Consider the following 17,678-nt stretch of genomic DNA (forward strand, 5'->3'; position numbering starts at 1 on the left):
TTTGAGAACAAAATCTCGTTCCCTTTCGAACGGTAATGGGTAAGTCAAGAGATGGGTCAGAAAGAATAGGAGGATTAGAATGAGTATTACCTGACAGAGGGTTAGAACCTTGATCAAGAGGTGGCAATGGGCTGGGTGGTGTAGGTGCCATAGGTGCCATAGGTGCCATTGAGGTGGTGTCTGTTTGTTGCTCACGATTCCGACGAACATGTACTTTCATGGGCGGCTGAACATGAACATGTGTCTCCCCTTGAACTGAAGGAACTTGAGAAGTAGAGTTAGAGTCAAGAAAAGGAACAGCCGGAGGCACATCTTCACCAAATAGAGAAGTATCCGCCCATAAAGAGGTGCCAGAGAGTAGTAGGCAGCAAACTCATGGAACACAACATCCATAGATATGAAGACCTACTGAGATGGATCGTGATAACACTTGCATCCCTTATGGGTAGCAGAGTATCCAATGAACATACTTGAGTACTTGGTGATCTAACTTGCCATGGAGATGGTGATTCTGAACAAAACAAACACTGCCGAAGACTTTAGGTGGTATAAGAAAGGTGGAAGAACCATGGAGAACTGAAATAGGAGCCTTGAAGTCAAGGACACGAGTCAGCATCCGGTTGATGGGATAAGTAGTAGTTAGAACAGCTTCACTCTAATACTGAGAAGGAACATGCATTTCAAACAAAAGGGCATGGACCATTTCCAACAGATGTCTATTCTTGGGTTCAGCTACACCATTTTGAGCTGGTGTATTAACGCAACAGGTCTGATGAATAATCTCTCAAGTGGCAAGATAAGATTGGAAGGAACTCTCTATATATTCCCTGCCATTATCACTACAAAGAATTTTGATGGTAGAATTAAACTGGTACGAACCATGTTCTAAAAAAGTTTAAAACAGCGGAACACTTCACTCTTTTGGTGCATCAAATAAATCCATGTAACCCGTGTATGACAATTAATTAAAGACACAAACCATCGAAAACTAGTAATGGAAGGACAATGTGCAGGGCCCCACACATTAGAGTGAATTAACATAAAAGGAGGACTTCTATTATTTAAATTGGAATAAGTTGAACGAGTTTGCTCGGCTAAAATGCAAGCATCACAAAAGAATTCCCTGGGATTACAATGCTGAAATAAACTAGGAAAAGTTTTAACTAAAGTGCCAAAAGGGGGATGGCAAAGGAGTTACTCAGATGAAGATGTTGAAGGAGAACCGGTCTAATGAGCCTGATCCACTGAAGAATTGTCATCATTGAACAAATAAAGACGACCATGCACCCTACCATAGCCAATCGTTTTTTCCCGTCACCAGATCCTGAAAAAACATAGTGAGAAGGAAAAAAAGTCACTCTACACTTCATATCAGTGATGAGACGGCTGATAGAAAGTAGGTTAGTAGAAAAATCTGGAACATGAAGAATAGACGCCAAGGATAAAAAAGGAGAACAAGTGATAAAACCCTTTCCAGAACCGAGGAGAGGGAACCTTCAGCAACTCTAACCTTTTCTTTATCAGAAGAAGGGCAAGATTGGAAAAATAGATTAGAAGAGCCCAGTCTTATGATTAGTGGCACTAGAGTCAATTATCCAAGGACGAGAGACAACTGATGCACAATGACCACCAAAAGGAATACTAGAGTAGGCAAGGTTGGAGTAAGATGAAACCAGAGTAGATGTAGAGGTGGAAGCAGGAGCAATGAAAGGCTCCAATCTAGTCATCAAACGTCTAAGTATAGCAAACTATCCCGAGAAAGAGAGGAACTGGTACTAGCAGGTGCAGGTTTAGAAGCCTTACTGTGATGGGTAGGACTATGACCTTGTGAGGAGGAGGTAGGTCTGCCATGCAGCTTCCAGCAAAACTCTTTGGTATGACGTTCCTTACCACAATAGTCACACTTGATCAGTTCCTTGTCAGAGGAGAAACGATCACTGGAACGAGTGATACCACTTTTTGGTTGAGTAGACCCAGAAAGTAAAGCTGAACGTACCTGAGTAGTAGTCTGTTACATAGCATTGCGACAGCTGTCCTCCAACTGAATCAATGAATATGATTGCTCCAAGGTAGGGAAATGGGTCCCAACTAAGTACTTGGGCACGAATCTAATCATACTCAACATTCAGCCCCACCAGAAAATTATAAGCACCAAACTTATCTTCCCGTTTCTTGAAGTCATAGTTCAAGAAATTACCGTGATCTCGGTAATATCTCGGTTTTTTCAAAAATCGAGACTAGATTGAAGGCAAAATGGAGAAATATAGTCTCAGCCGAGATCTCGGTGGGAAACCTTGGTATCCATACACTTATTTATGAAAACCTTGGTATACAGATGTCAGAAAGCAGGATAAACACTTATTTATGCCTAATATAATTTAAGTAAATGAACTGATATTTGTTATTTCATTTACTTAAGATATTATTCATAAATAAGAAATACCCCCTATTTGAATCCAATAAAAATAGTTAAAAAATCAAATTCCAAAGGATAAAAAGTCAAACCCCCTCAGTTCAAGAACAAAAATTGGATTTTTGGCGGTAGTGCAATTTTCAACTTTCTAATGCTGGTGTTTTTCTCAAATCTAAAAATTTCACAAATCTTAATATTGTAAAACATTGCTAAAAACCAAAAGTGCGGTAAAATATTCATTTGTTTTGATGCCCAAAGAAATATATTCATTCAGAGCGATTTTGATAGCATTCACACACACCAAATTAAGTTTGACCGGTACATAAATCCTTCAATATAAATCAGATTTTGACCACCTTTTTTTTTTGGTGCCTTGTTGGTGTTGCCTTAAATTTTTGATCCCCCTCGACCATCTTGGTTTGCCTAGGGGCCGTGACAACTATGGTAGCAACTGGTGGACCACTTTAGAGATTGTGTGATTCACATGTATGGACTTTGTACTTTTTATAGGTATGTTTTCTGCCTGATGAATGCTTTACACAGTTTTTGAAAGGCTTTCTGGTGCTGTTCCCAAAAAATAAGTATGTAACACTTAGAAATTTGTAGGCAAGAAATTTAATGAGCTGAAGGTAGAAGTAGTTTAGTGCTGCTCATGCTTAATATTGATTTCTACTAAATCATGCTAGTGTGGAGATAGAGGTTTCCTCCACTCCTCTTGGGGGTGGGTGGTGAGGGTTTAGGGTTCTGTTTGGGTAGGTGTATTTTTGTGTGACTAAAATAGTCCCAAGACTCTGGGTGCTGGCTTTGTGGAGGATTCAAAGTCTAGTTTTCCCACTTTGGTCGGAAATCAAAGGTAAATACTATTTATCTTTACCTGATATAAGAGGGTGCTAGTCATTCATATGTGTTCGCAACCGTTTCACTTAAAAGCTCGAACTGTTAGGGAAGGGCAGCGTCAATATATACATCAACACTCCCCCGCACATGCAGGCCAAGATCCCATGGTCCTTGTACATGGAGCTCACGCGGCATTTCCTTTGCACTGCACCGAGGGAGAAGAAGTATTGGGAAAACTCTTCCAATGCTCTTCCTAGGAGTCAAACACTTGACCTCCCTGTTCTGATACCATGTTCGCAACCTTTTCACCTAAAAGCTTGACCTGTTAGGGAAGGGCAGCGTGAATATATACATCAACAATCTGAACTATGACAGTTTGCACATTCTGTATTGTTTAAATGGAGTTCTGGTCATTCATGTTTCCTGTGGCAGTTTGTTTTTGTTTCCCCTGGTAAGTTTTTAAAAAATGTATATAAAAAATACATTTTATAAAAGAGGGAAATGAAAATACACAAGAAGGGAATGCCTTCCTCAAACAACACATACTGGTGAATGGAAATTGCTGCAATGACACTGATGCAGCCACCACCATGCATCTGAAGCAAACTTTGCCTTAGTGGATCAAGCCGATAGATTGGGAATTGATGGCTTGGTCTGAATTGAACCTTTTCTGTTGCCAACATTTTTGCCTTAAAAAAATATTAGCAATTGAAGAAAATTTTATGAAGACTAAAGTAAAAAAGAGATGGGAGGTGAATTTTCACTTCCCACTAAGATAATTTTATTATCTGGAAAATTGCTGTCAGTTAGCTTGGTTAACTATGCATAATGGGGACTGTCATTACTATAAGGCATCAAATATGGTGAATAACTACCACTTGATTGTCCTCTTGGTGAAAACTTATTATTAGACTCCTCAAGTTTAGGGTATTTGCAAGTGACAATGAAAAGATCTGATGAAGCTACAACTGCTAAATGCTTGAAGGTTTCTTTGTGCTGAATTTTATGTCTTTGTAGAACTCTTGAACTACCTTCTATAGCGTAATAAAACCAATGTGCTTTTTCCCCCTCTCTTTATGTTGTTCTGTTTTGCACAAGGATTACATTTTCATGTTGGAAGTATACAATGGAGTTGGTAAAAGGGAAAAGTAGCGCTAGTCAAAACCCTAGAGAGCTAGTGTTTGTCAAGAAATGGCATGCAAGTGGAACCAGACATTTGTCATTATATTAAGTATTTATATCTTGTGTGTATTTGACAATATTGTCAGACTAAAATAATGTTCAATTACATCTGTTTGATAGCATGCAAGAGAAGATTACTTGGAGTTGAGACAAGAAGCAAGTGACCTGCAGGAGTACTCTAATGCAAAACTTGATCGAGTTACACGCTATTTGGGTGTTCTTGCCGATAGGGCTCGTAAGCTTGGTAAGGATATGAAATATGCTGTATGGTGCATGCCGAAGATATTGAAAGCCTTTGTTCAATAAGGTGGATTGGGGTATAGATGAAATGGCAGTATGTTTCTAGTCCCATACTCGCGGGGGATGTTTTAAACTCACTGGTGCATAAAGATTGGAAATTCTACATTGCAATTACTGATTGAGTTTTTCATTACATCTTCTGACATAGTTAACTGAATGCTGCCTTGCTTTGTCTATTTTTTAGCAGATTTTGATCCAGCATATTAATATATTGCCAAGATTTATTTGAGCTTTAATGAAAATTATTAATATTATTAAGAAGCAAATTCTGTTGTGTCTATCTCATTCTCAAAAGTATTCCATGTGTTATAGCATTTTGTTAGACTTTGTACCAAACCCATTGTTGTAACCTTTCTACTGGTTCTTGGGCCTCTTCTCTTACACCTAAAAACTGGAAAGTAGTAACTTTGGGTGCATTCCCCTTGCAGAATGTTCTTTAGTTTTTAACTAAGCGTATTAGCATATTGGGCACTACAGAATTGGTTGATTGTTAGATACTGCATAATTGTCTGTAGTGGTTCATTGTGGAAGTCATCTGCGGTGGGCTCCCTTATGTTTGTGTGATAAGTGACATCGACCACATCTCATTATGGGCACATTCTCTATTTTCCATATTTCATTATGAGTGTACTTGATTGAAAATAATCAGGATCCTTGGAAAGTTTAGTTCCATTTTTTGATGTTTTAGGCTTCTAGGTTCTGTTTGGTAACATTTTTTTTAAAAGTATTTATGTTGTTCTTTTGTTCCGTTGTAACTATTAAAGAACAGAAATGTGTTTGGTAGCACTGGTTCATTTTTCTGTTCTTTTGTAATGAACCGGGCAAAACGAACACATATATTGAGAAACCCTTGAGCGGTTTTAAAACTGTGCAACTGTTCCAGGAAAAAAAATTACCGTTGACGCCAATTCGTAACATCCCTTCTTCCTACAAACTCTCCCATCTCTCCCATACTCTTAACATCCCTTCTTTCTCGAAGTTTTTCTACACCAGCGTTTGGACTTGTGTGGAGGAGTGAACCTCACTCTTCCTATTCTCTTTCATGTTCTCCAAGTTTTGAGTTTTTTTTTTTCCTGAAGGTGAGATGTGCAACTGAGGATCGTTCAAGTTCTCCACGTGCCACCACCTGGATTTGTTGTAAGCTCTCTTTCTCAAACCCTAATCCCCTTAACCCTCGCTTCTGCAGAAGCACTAGTGTTTCTTTTCTATAACTGGAAGTTCAAAGTTTTAAGTTTCCTTTCCGGAATTGTTTTCTGGTGTTTGAATGTGTTTGTCATTACTGTTTTCTTGAATATAAAGGATGCTTCTGCGTTGGGTCTGGATTTAGGGGCTTTTCTTGTGGCTTCACTTTTTTCTGATTTCATTCGTTCATGGTTCGCTTTTGGTCTCTCCCGCAGTTTCTCAATTTCTCTCTCTCTCTCTCTCTCTCTTTATCCTCCTTTTAGTAGAATTTTTGGGCATCATTTAGTTTAGGTTATTGAGGATCTCCTTCGTTTTTGTATTTATCTTGTTTTGATGAAGTTTAGTATTTGATTTATTTCCCTTTATGGGTTTTGGTCTTTTGCCCATGTATCAGTGGTTTAATTAGTTTTAAGCTTTTTCTGTATCAAGCCTGTGTTTTTTAACCAAGCGTAAATGCCAAAAGGAAGTTTAAGGCTTATGGGTGAAACCTGGACCCTTAAACGATTTTGTTGTTGGGGAGTAGTCTCTTCCAAAGGATGAAGACTCTGAGTCTATATGGGAGAGTAAGCCTGTTTCTCATTCCCAGGAACTTGAGAACCCAAAAATTACTACTCTCACAATATTGTAAAAGAATCCTTCAATGCCTAAACGTTACAATCCCGGTGAAACAACACTCATTAAAGTCAAATTTGATGATTCGAAGATTGTCCATGGGGTTGGCAAGCACAATTGGTAGTTCAAGGAACTTACTAATGCAGGACTGTTTACCAAAAAAAAAAAAAATAAAAAAAAAATAAAAATGCAGGACTGGGTTTAGGAAATCCTAATACCTTTAGGTTATTGTCCAGTGATTGAATTATGATCAAATTAGGGATGAGGCAACTGCATAGTGGAAGTGGGTTGGTGTTTAGTTTGCTGGTTGACTAAATGGTTGATGGTATGTATTTTGTTCTGAAATTTTCAGGAGATGAACAAGGTTTTGAATGCGGTTGCTTTTTATTTATAAACAAGGTTTTTTCTAGAGAAGATATGGATTTCAACAAGATTGTGCAGTAGGTATATGCGATGTCAAATGGTGAATTTTTAAGGACAGGATAGAGAGGCACAACTCTGCCACATCTGCCCCTCAAACGGTGAATGATAACCCATTCTCCATTATAAATGTATAGATGTTCTTGAAACCCTTTTTGATGTGGGAAATCATACATGGCCAGCATTTTTGTTTGCATATTTATGAGGAAAAATAGAACTTATTAGGGAAAGGATGACATTTTTGTAAGGGGAAGGGTTCTCTGAACCTAAACTGTTTATTACGCTTCTTCACAATGCTATTTTTTATTCATTATTTCAAAAGAAAAAATAATAAAAGATTCTTATGTGAGAAGGCGTAGAAAATGCCATAGGTTCAGAGAGACTTTTCCCTTTTTGTAATTAGTGAAGAATGACATTTATGTAATTTTGTAGAACTTGAAGAGGTACTTCTGGTAATCTGCATTCCAAATACCTTTCTGTTTATTTTCTGATTCAGAAATATTTTTTACTGAGTGTTACCAAACATGTTTCTTTCCTAAAGAGATACTTCAAACGAACAGAAGTTAAAAAAAAATATATTTGTGAGTCAGAAATATATATATTTTTAGGAATCGAAATGTTACCAAACAGACCCCTAGCAACTTGACTGTGTGTCATGATGATTTTTATACTGAACTATTGCTTATTGTGAAGTTACTCATCCCTACTTTATATTGCACCTTGATTTCAACTGATATTGGTTGCTGCTTTATATGAGCCTGCTACTCTTTTTTGCATTATCATGTAATGTATTTCCTGTTGAATCCGAAGCTTCCTATTTCACATATTTTCTGCTCTTAACAGTTATGGTTTTATTTGTTCTCTTGTATTTAAGTGATTGTAAATTTGGCTTATGAATAAGTATGACCCCATTTCAGATCATGTTGCCCTTGAAACTGAAGCTAGAATTTCGCCACTGGTCAATGAGAAGAAAAGGTTGTTCAATGACCTTTTGACTGCCAAAGGTACATCTACCCTGTGGCTATGCAAAGATGCTTAGTTTTATATTTTCAGGGCTTGATTTTTAAATAATCATTTTACTTCCTCATCCTCCTTGCTAAAAAAAGGCAACTTTTAATGGGTAAAGTGGACTGATAACTTCAGGAAACATAAAGGTATTTTGTCGTACAAGACCACTATTTGAAGATGAAGGCTCGCCAATAGTTGAGTTTCCTGATGATTTCACCATCCGTATTAACACTGGTGATGATTCTTTATCCAACCCAAAGAAGGATTTTGAATTTGATAGGGTGTATGGACCACATGTTGGGCAAGGTGAGAGAACTTAAGTTGCCTTTGTTTCCTGTTCTTCATAAACTACATTTCCATATTTGGTTTTTTTCTGAACTCAGGGTTAGTATCTGTGGTACTTGACACTAATATAGGTTTTCAGCATATTGATTTGTGAAAAAATATGCAGGGATGCTTTTCCATGATGTTCAACCATTTGTGCAGTCAGCCTTGGATGGTTATAATGTTTCTGTATTTGGTTATGGGCAAACCCGTTCTGGAAAGACACATACCATGGTTCTCTCTCTCTCTCTCTCCCCTCCTGGGTGCTTTTTCTTATCTCGTGTGTGTTTGAGGGATCTGTGCCATTCATATTGGATTATTCTGACCAAACATTTCTTACAGGAAGGATCTAGTTATGATCGTGGTCTGTATGTTCGAAGTTTTGAGGAGCTGTTTGATTTATCCAACTCGGATACAACTTCTGCTTCTCGGTTTAATTTTTATGTTACGATGTTTGAGCTCTACAATGAACAGGTTCCATTCACTTACGTGTCTTCTCAGTGACATGGATACCATAGGCATGTTCTGTTAGTTGTTTGTTGCATGTTTGTTCGAATTCATAATCATGTCATATTCTGATAGTAGCTCATGCTTCATGTTTTGATAGGTGCGAGATTTGCTCTCTGAAACTAGAAACGGTCTACCTAAGGTTCGGATGGGACCGCTAGATTCTTTTGCAGAACTTGCCCAAGAGAAGGTTGAGAATCCTCTGGACTTCTCTAAAGTTGTTAAAGCAGGCATTCAGTATCGGGGAACTGATATGGAAAAATTCAACGTTTCTCATTTGTACGTTTTAAACTGTAGTCTGGAAACTATTAGTTTATGCATTTATGTCATTTATATAATACTAATTCTATATATTTTGTTTCTATGGCATCTTGTACAATCATTTGTTCATTTATTTATTTTTCTTAGCTTGTGTTTTTAATTTGGATTTGGTTTGTCCCCCCCCCCCCCTCCTCTACAAAACAGCTTTCCTGCTTTGCTGTGTCCCTCCTTAATGCTCTCAAATGTTATCTTATTTTGTTCTCTGGCTATCAAATTTTCAGAGTTGTAACCATTCATGTACACTATAGCAATTGGATCACTAGAGAAAACTTATACAGCAAGCTTTCTCTTGTTGATTTGGCTGGAAGTGAAGGTTTGCTGGTGGATAATGCAAGTGGAGAGCGTGTAACAGACTTATTGCATGTGACGAAGTCACTTTCAGCGTAAGTTTTTGGAAGCATTGGCGGGTAGCCGGGTATTTCTTTCTTCTCATTAAACATTGGTTTGTTTAAGCGTAAAATTCTAAATATTCAGTATGAATTGTGAAAGCAGAGAAATTAGGGCTAGATTGAATGTTGACAGAATTCACAGAACAGAATAGGAGATTTTTTTTTTTTTGGGGGGGGGGGGGGGTTCTTCATAAACTGACGAAACCAGTCGAGTCCACCAAGAGTTGGTCGAAATTTCGACTAAGTCAAGTGGTGTTTTTGGTAATTATATTAGATGGATTGTAATATTTCGACCCAATACGAAATTTTGGACCGGAATTTTGGCGAGATACCGAAATTTCGCTGAAGACTATGTTTTTTTTCTTGTTTCTTGGCCGGTTTTGACTTTGTAGCTTGAAATATCTAGATATTTACTAAGATCTCGGCGAGACCTTGAACTATGATCAATCTTGGCTTTGACATAAAAAAGAATGGAACCCAAATCTGCTCATAGGATCTGGACTTGCAGGGCCATCTGCGGAGATTGCGCTCGGACCAGATATGATAAATTGTTGCTTGAAAAGCTAGCTTACCTACTGTATCACAATAAGATTTTCCACCAGAGGACATGTCCACCCAAATCCATTCTCTGTCAAAGGGGAGGATTCTTCTTCTTGAGGGTCAGTACTTGTAGAGGATGCCGTTTCAAACAGAGGAAAAAAATAGGCAATTGAAGAAGAGATGATCCACATCTCCAAAACCAATCCCACAGAGGCAGCAACTTGAAGAGATAGGGACCTGGCGCTGAATTAGGAAGACTTGGGTTGGGCGGCAGCAGGAGAAGACCCTCCAAACCATGAAACTGCGGCGGGGGCTGTGAATCTTGAACCAAGCCAGATTGCACCAGATTTTGAGGGAGCCACGAGCCCTAATAAGATCCCAAGTAGACTTGGCACTAAACAGACCCAAAGTGGATCAGACCATGTAACAATATCACCACTCCCAGAGGGTCTCCTGGGGATATTCGGAAGAACATCCCAAATGCCTGCCATGGAGGAGGAAAGGGGGGGGGGGGGGAAGGGGGGCTTTTCATCAGGCTGAAGGATGTCCCATATCATGTCCAACCTATTGAATATGGAACTGTTGATAGCTCTGTCACTGTTAGCAGAACAATTAGAATGCAATGCTTGAATGATCAGAATAGATCAAACAAGCTTTCTATTTATAATGAAGAACAGAATTGCCCCTACTTTAGCCAACTCTTACAAAGAGAGTCGGCAGTACATAATTAAAACACCCAAAGGACCAGAATACCCCCACGGTATTCTAGCGTACATAATCCAACACTCCCCCTCAAGTTGGAGCATATATGTCAAACATGCCCAACTTGACTAGAATAGGATGAAACACTTTGCCTGATAATCCCTTAGTGAAAATATCAGTTAGCTGATCTGCAGACTTCACAAAAGGAACACAAATCACACCACCTTCCAACTTCCCCTTGATGAAATGCCTGTCAACCTCTACATGTTTAGTGCGATCATGCTGTACTGGATTATGTCCAATGCTAATTGCAGTCTTGTTGTCACAGTACAAACTCATAGGAAGATTAAGAGGAATACCAAGATCTTGTAGAAGATCCTTGAGCCATAACAATTCACAAATACCTTGTGCCGTAGCACGAAATTCTACTTCAGCACTAGAACGAGTAACCACATTCTGCTTCTTGCTGTGCCAAGTAACGAGATTACCACCAACAAAAGTGCAGTACCCAGAGATAGACTTGTAGTTAGGAGAACCAGCCCAATTAGCATCGGTATATGGTGATTATGAGGAGACAATAAAATGCCCTTTTCAGGGGCTGACTTCAAGTAGTGAAGAATACGAAGAACAACCTCCATTTGAGAAGAGTAGGGATCATGCATGCATTGACTCATAAGACTCACTGCAATGGCAATGTCCGGGCGAGTATGTGAGAGATAAATCGGCTTCCCCACCAACCTTTGGTATTGGCCCTTATCAATATGTTCACCCTCCTTTTCCTTAAGTTTGACATTAGTATCTATAGGGGTATCAGAAGGATGACACCCTAACAAACCAGTTTCGGTCAACAAATCTAGTATATACTTCGTTGGGAGAGAAATATGCCCTTTGAGGACCTGACAACCTCAATTCCAAGGAAGTATCTCAACTTGCTTAGATCCTTGAGTTCGAACTCCTTCCCAAGAAAGGCCATCACATTGCTGATCTCATCACCATCATTTCCGGTTACAACAATGTTATCAACAGACTATGCGAATGGTGATCTTTTGACTTACCCTTTTTATAAACAGAGTATGATCAGCATTACTCTGTCTATAGTCTACAAAAATCATACCCTTGTGAAACCTCCCAAACTAAGCTCGAGGTGACTGCTTCAGCCCATAAAGTGCATGCTTCAACTTGCACACTTTGCCTTGGATTTTGTTGCAAGAGAACCCTGGTGGAATATCCATATACACCTCCTCATCTAGTTCTCCAGTGAGAAAGGCATTCTTCATGTCAAGCTGTTGGAGATCCCATCCTAAGTTCACGACACATGACACCAATACTCTGACAGTGTTCAACTTTGCAACAAGTTCAAAGGTCTCCTAGTAGTCAATCCCGTATGTCTGAGTGAACCCCTTTGCACAGGTCGTGCCTTATATCTATCCACAGAATCATCCACCTTCTGTTTCACCACAAATATCCGCTTACATCCAATTGGTCTTTTCCCTGGAGGAGGAACCACAAGCTCCTATGTATCATTTTTCTTCAACGTTGTCATTTCCTCCATCGTTGTTGCCTTCCACTTTCCATCTGTAAGAGTTTCCTGCCAATTTTGAGGAATACACAGAGAAGAAAGAGAGTTATATGAAACAACATGAGATATGGGATGCTGAGTACCAGCCCTAGTACCTTTGCAAAGGGCAATAGGTAACTCAGGAGAAGGGATCTCACCAGATGGCGGAGTAGGCTCTGGATCTTGAATTGGCAACTGGATGGGCATTGGTTCTGGAGTGGATTGAAGCTGCTTATTTCTGGTACGGTTCTTTATATAGACGTTCATAGTAGAATCATCAATCCTCCTTTGAAATGCACTGATGGTTTTCTGAACAGGAGTTTCCTCCCCCTCAATTTGAATGTCATTATTATTTATCTCGGTGGTTTCCCCTTGTATGGGATCCATAGTAGGAGGAATAATAGTAGACTCATCATGAATATATTGAAGGGGAGCTTCTATAGGCATTACATCTTCACTAATGTTCTCCCCCTGAAGATGCGGGGACCGATAATAGGAATGATGTTCATAGAAGACAACATCTTTACTGACCATAGTATGCCGGGTAGGAGGATAATAACACTTGTACCCCTTTTGGTGGCAGTGTAACCCAAAAAAATACAACAGAGCCCAAGAGACTCAAGCTTACCAGGGGATCTAGTATCCCGGGCATAACAAACACTGCCAAACACTTTAGGAGGAACGATAAAGGAGGAGGAGCCATGCAACAGCTCACAAGGAGAACGAGAGTCAAGGACACACATAGGAATCCTATTAATAAAGTAAGCAGCTGTAAGGACAACATCCCCCCAATATTGGAGGGGGGGGGAACATTACAAGCAATTAGTAGAGCTCGCGCCACCACTAGAAGGTGGCGATTCTTTCTTTGAGCCACACCATTTTGGGTTGGCGTATCAACACAACTGGTTTGGTGCATGATCCAATGTGCAACATGGTAGGCTTGGAACTGACCTTCCATATATTCCTTGCCATTATCACTGCTCAAGACTTTGAGTGTGGCATTGAACTGGGTTTAAAGACTCTGAACCATTTTGTGAAAATGCTGAAAACAAGAAAAAACTTCACTTTATAGTGCATCAGGTAAACCCAGGTGTTCCTAGAGTGACAATCAATAAAGGATACAAACCAACGTTGATCCGAGAGAGAAGCTTTATGACTAGGACCCCACACATCAGTATGAACCAAATGAAATAAGGAAGAACTTTTATTGGAAATAGAATAAGTTGAATGTGTCTGTTTGGCCAAAACACATGCCTCACAAAAATATTCCTCCTTACTACAGCTTTTAACTGATGCTAGAAATAAAGTAGACAAAGTGCCTAAAGGGGGGGGGGGTGGCCTAATCGGGAATGCAATTGATGCAGTTTAGAGGAGAATGAGGAAATCTGATATAATTGAGAACGTAAAGTATTTCGAGGATGACCACCATCATTAAGCAGGTACAATCCACCATGCACTCTACCACATCCAATCGCCTTCCCCATTACCAGGTTCAGAAAACGCAATGGGTAGGAAAAAAAATTACTTTGCAATTCAGATCTTTAGTAAGACTACTAATGGAAATGAGATTAGTAGTAAAATTAGGAATATGAAAAACTGAAGATAATGAGGTAAAAGCAGAGAAACCAATGGATCCCTTTCTAGAAACAGATGAGAGGGAACCATTAGCCACCTGGACTTTATCCTTGTCAGAAGTGGGATAATATTTATGAAAAAGACTAGAGGAACCTGTCATATGACCAATGGCACCAGAGTCTATAATCCATGGAGTGTAGACAACCGATGCACAATGACCACCAAACGGAATATCTGAGTGAGCAAAGTTGGAACTTGATGGAGTGGAAGAGGTGGTAGAAAGTGATGTAGTAGTGGCAACGGAAGCCTGTAACATACGTCTGGAAGCCTGTAATTCTTCCTAGGAGAGACCATTGTCAGTAGTGGGAACTATAGCTACACTTTCAGTGTAATGAGCCTTGTTTTTAGTTTTGCCACAACCACACTTGGCCTCAAAATCAGCAGGTTTCCCATGTAATTTCCAGCAAGTAGCTTTAGTGTGATTAGGGTTTGTTGTAGTGTTCACACTTTACAGGCTCCTTGGAGGAGGCATTGCCATCGGGTATGGGAGTAGGGCTAGAACCAGCAGCTTGCAAAGCAGATCTATCAACAGTGGGAGTGTGCAACATAGCAGCCCGACGGGTCTCCTCAGTGTGAACCAAAGCAAAGGACTGCTCCAATGTAGGGAAAGGAGATCGGCTAAGAACTTGCACACGGATAGGGTCATATTCAACATTCAGACATGCCAAGAGGTCATAAACACGAATCTTGTCCACGTGTTTGTGGTAGGCAGCAATATCAGTTGCAGTGGAAAGCTGAACATCTGAGTAGTGATCCAATTGCTGCCATAAACTTTTGAGGGTAGCATAGTAATTAGAAACTGATAATTCCTTCTGTCTGGTGTCTTGAACCTTCTTGTGAATCTCATACACCTAAGCATCATTCCCTACCTGCCCATAAGTTTTCCTTGGCAGCACTCCAATTTGATGGGCTATATCCAATAATAAATAATTGCTAGAGAGATCAGTTTGCATAGAGTGCAGTAAATAGGACATCACCATAGTATCATTGGAAACTGTTGAGATGTGTTACCCGATATTATAAGGGTATTTTTGGTTTTTTATTTATGTTTTATTTATGTACTTTTGAACAAGGGTAGGACTGTAATTTGGGCCGTGACACTGTTCTCGTGAACAGTTTCGTGAATAGTATCATGAACAGTGCTTCCCTTTGTAATCTCTTTTATTATTATTATTATAAATAGAGAGCTTGACTGATCTCATTGATCATTCAAGCCATTCACGAAATTCCTGTTTTGTTAACATGCCATCAGTGCCAAATACACTCTGATCTAGGTTTTCAAAACCCGCCTCCCTCCCTTCGATTTTTTTCTCCTTCCCTCCATCGAGCTTCTTCCCTTCTTCTTTCTTCCTTTCTTTTGGTTCTTCTTCTCCCATTAGGGCAGCACTACTGAGGTGATCGTAATGATCTAGCTGCTGCCCCAATATACCTCCTGTTTTATGCCTCTTTTTTGGATCAAGTGGAGCTGAAGCACTGTCTGCGATTTGAAGATTCCTATTTTTTTTGGAGATCAGGCCTCTACATCTGTTTCGGCTGCATCTTCTATTGTGGGATCTTTATTTGATATTGTTCTCAGCCCCTATTTACTTCATCAGATTGGTTGAAGACCCCAACCCCTTATCGATCTCTCTTCTCAGGTTTTTTTCAAAACCTTGACATTAATCGATCTTGGGGTTGGGCCTTGGTTCCTGCTTGCATCCGATTGGCACCCTTCTTGCCTTCATTCGACATCATTCCCAGCCTACATATCTGAGATTTTTTGCTCCAATACAGCCCTTTTCTATTGGGGGTCGATTCCAGAATTTTTTTGGATATTTTTTGGCTGTTTGCTGCTTCATTGAAGATTGGTTATTTGCTGTAATGACTGGTTCAGATTCTTCTTCGGCCTCTTCTGGCATTGATGGCCAGCCCCGGACTGATTTTCTTCCCCTTGCTGCCCCAATCAAACTTGATGGCTCTAACTACCTGAAGTGGTCTCGGTCTACCTATTTGACAAGAGTGGCCGTGGCCTTATGGCCATCTTCTTGGGACAACAACTAAACCAAGTGGAAGAGGGTTCTCAGCTCAACAAGTGGTTATCAAATGATGCGATGGTGATGTCCTACTTGATCCATTCTATGCAAGGGGATATCTCAGACAATTTTCTTCTACTGGACACTGCCCATACTATTTGGAATGGTGCCAAAGAGACTTATGGTCACACGGGGAATGATGCACAGGTCTATGAGATTAGAAAGAAGGCTAATGCCACTACCCAACATGAGCTCTCTGTCTCGAAATACTATGCTGCCCTCAAGAACATGTGGCAGCAATTGGATCATTACTCCACTATCGCCCTCTCAGCATCGATCTGGCTGCCTATCGCAAACACGTTGACAAAATACGTGTCTATGATTTTTTGGCTGGACTAAATATGGAGTTTGATCCTATTCGGGTGCAAGTACTTGGGCAGTCCCCTTTTCCATCCCTAGAGCAGGCCTTTGCCTTGGTTCATAATGAGAAATCTCGTCGGGCTGCTATGCTGCATTCCTCTACTGTTGATCGCTCTGCCTTACAAGTTGCTTCCAGTACTCCTTCTCTTACCACTACTGATGGTGGTACTGCTGTCCCTAAAGGTCCTGTCAAGTGTGGACACTGCAACAGGCTCTATCATACTAAGGCTCAATGTTGGAAGCTCCATGGGAAGCTTGCTGATTTTGAGGAAAAGAAAGCCCGTGGGAAGTTTAAGCCCAAGGCTCATATGGCTGATTCTCCTACTACTGCTGTAGCTGCCCCTTCATTTGACATTGGGCTTACTCAGGATGAGCTCCTAGCTTTCCGTCGCATGCTACAGGCCTCTTCCGCTGCCTCCCCTACGGCGTCCACACCTGCTGCCCCTCCTGGTTCTAATTTTGCCTCAGGTACTCCAGTCGGTAGTCTGTGTGCATCGGCTGTATCCAGTCCTTGGATTATAGATTCCGGTGCCACCGACCACATGACTGGCTCCTCCCATGTATTTCATCTTTATTCTCCATCTTCTGGCAAAGACAGTGTTCGAGTAGCTAATGGTTCCCTTTCTCCTATTAATGGGAAGGGTTCCATACGCTGCTCACCTACCCTTTCATTAAAATCTGTTTTGCATGTTCCGTCCTTTTCTACCAACCTTCTCTCTATTAGTAGTCTAACTAGAGATCTGAACTGCAAACTGACTTTTTTCCCTTCTCATTGTGTCATACAGGATCTGGAGACGGGACGCACGATTGGGGGTGGTAAGATGCAGGGTGGTCTCTACTTACTTGACCCAGGTCAGCCTTCTACTTTGCATTCGGCTTCCTCTACAGCTCATCATTTACAGTCCACCTCGTCCCCTGACATTCATCTCTGGCACATCCGGCTTGGTCATCCATCCCTTAGTACTTTGTCTCTTTTGTTTTCGAGCTTGATTAAGCATTATAATAGGAATGAGTTTTTATGTGAGGCTTGTGTTTTGGCCAAACAGACTCGTTCCAGTTATTCTTCATTAAATAAAAGAAGTGAGTTTCCTTTTGCTTTGGTTCATTCTGATGTGTGGGGCCCTACCCGTTGTACTTCCCTTTCTGGTCATCGATGGTTTCTCTCGTTTATTGATTGTTATACTCGTGCCACTTGGGTGTACATGATGAGCCATAAAAGTGAGGTCTTCCACTGTTTTCAGTTATTTCATCATATGGTTAAGACCTAATTCAATGCCACCTTGCGCATTTTACACAGTGATAATGGCAGAGAGTAC

At 40.3% G+C, this 17,678-nt stretch overlaps 1 protein-coding gene across 1 annotated transcript in view; it reads left to right on the plus strand.

The window, feature by feature from the left end:
- LOC122659805 (kinesin-like protein KIN-14L) overlaps positions 1-17,678 on the plus strand; it is a 114,018-nt gene that overhangs the window by 8,035 nt on the left and 88,305 nt on the right. The window contains exons 2-8 of the mRNA XM_043854938.1: positions 4,553-4,676; positions 7,864-7,950; positions 8,090-8,260; positions 8,406-8,512; positions 8,621-8,752; positions 8,886-9,064; positions 9,328-9,489. Coding sequence (XP_043710873.1) covers positions 4,553-4,676; positions 7,864-7,950; positions 8,090-8,260; positions 8,406-8,512; positions 8,621-8,752; positions 8,886-9,064; positions 9,328-9,489 — 962 coding nt within the window. The remainder of the gene's footprint in view (positions 1-4,552; positions 4,677-7,863; positions 7,951-8,089; positions 8,261-8,405; positions 8,513-8,620; positions 8,753-8,885; positions 9,065-9,327; positions 9,490-17,678) is intronic.

This window comes from Telopea speciosissima, chromosome 4 (assembly GCF_018873765.1).
Source record: "Telopea speciosissima isolate NSW1024214 ecotype Mountain lineage chromosome 4, Tspe_v1, whole genome shotgun sequence".
In the NCBI taxonomy this organism is placed as follows: domain Eukaryota; kingdom Viridiplantae; phylum Streptophyta; class Magnoliopsida; order Proteales; family Proteaceae; genus Telopea; species Telopea speciosissima.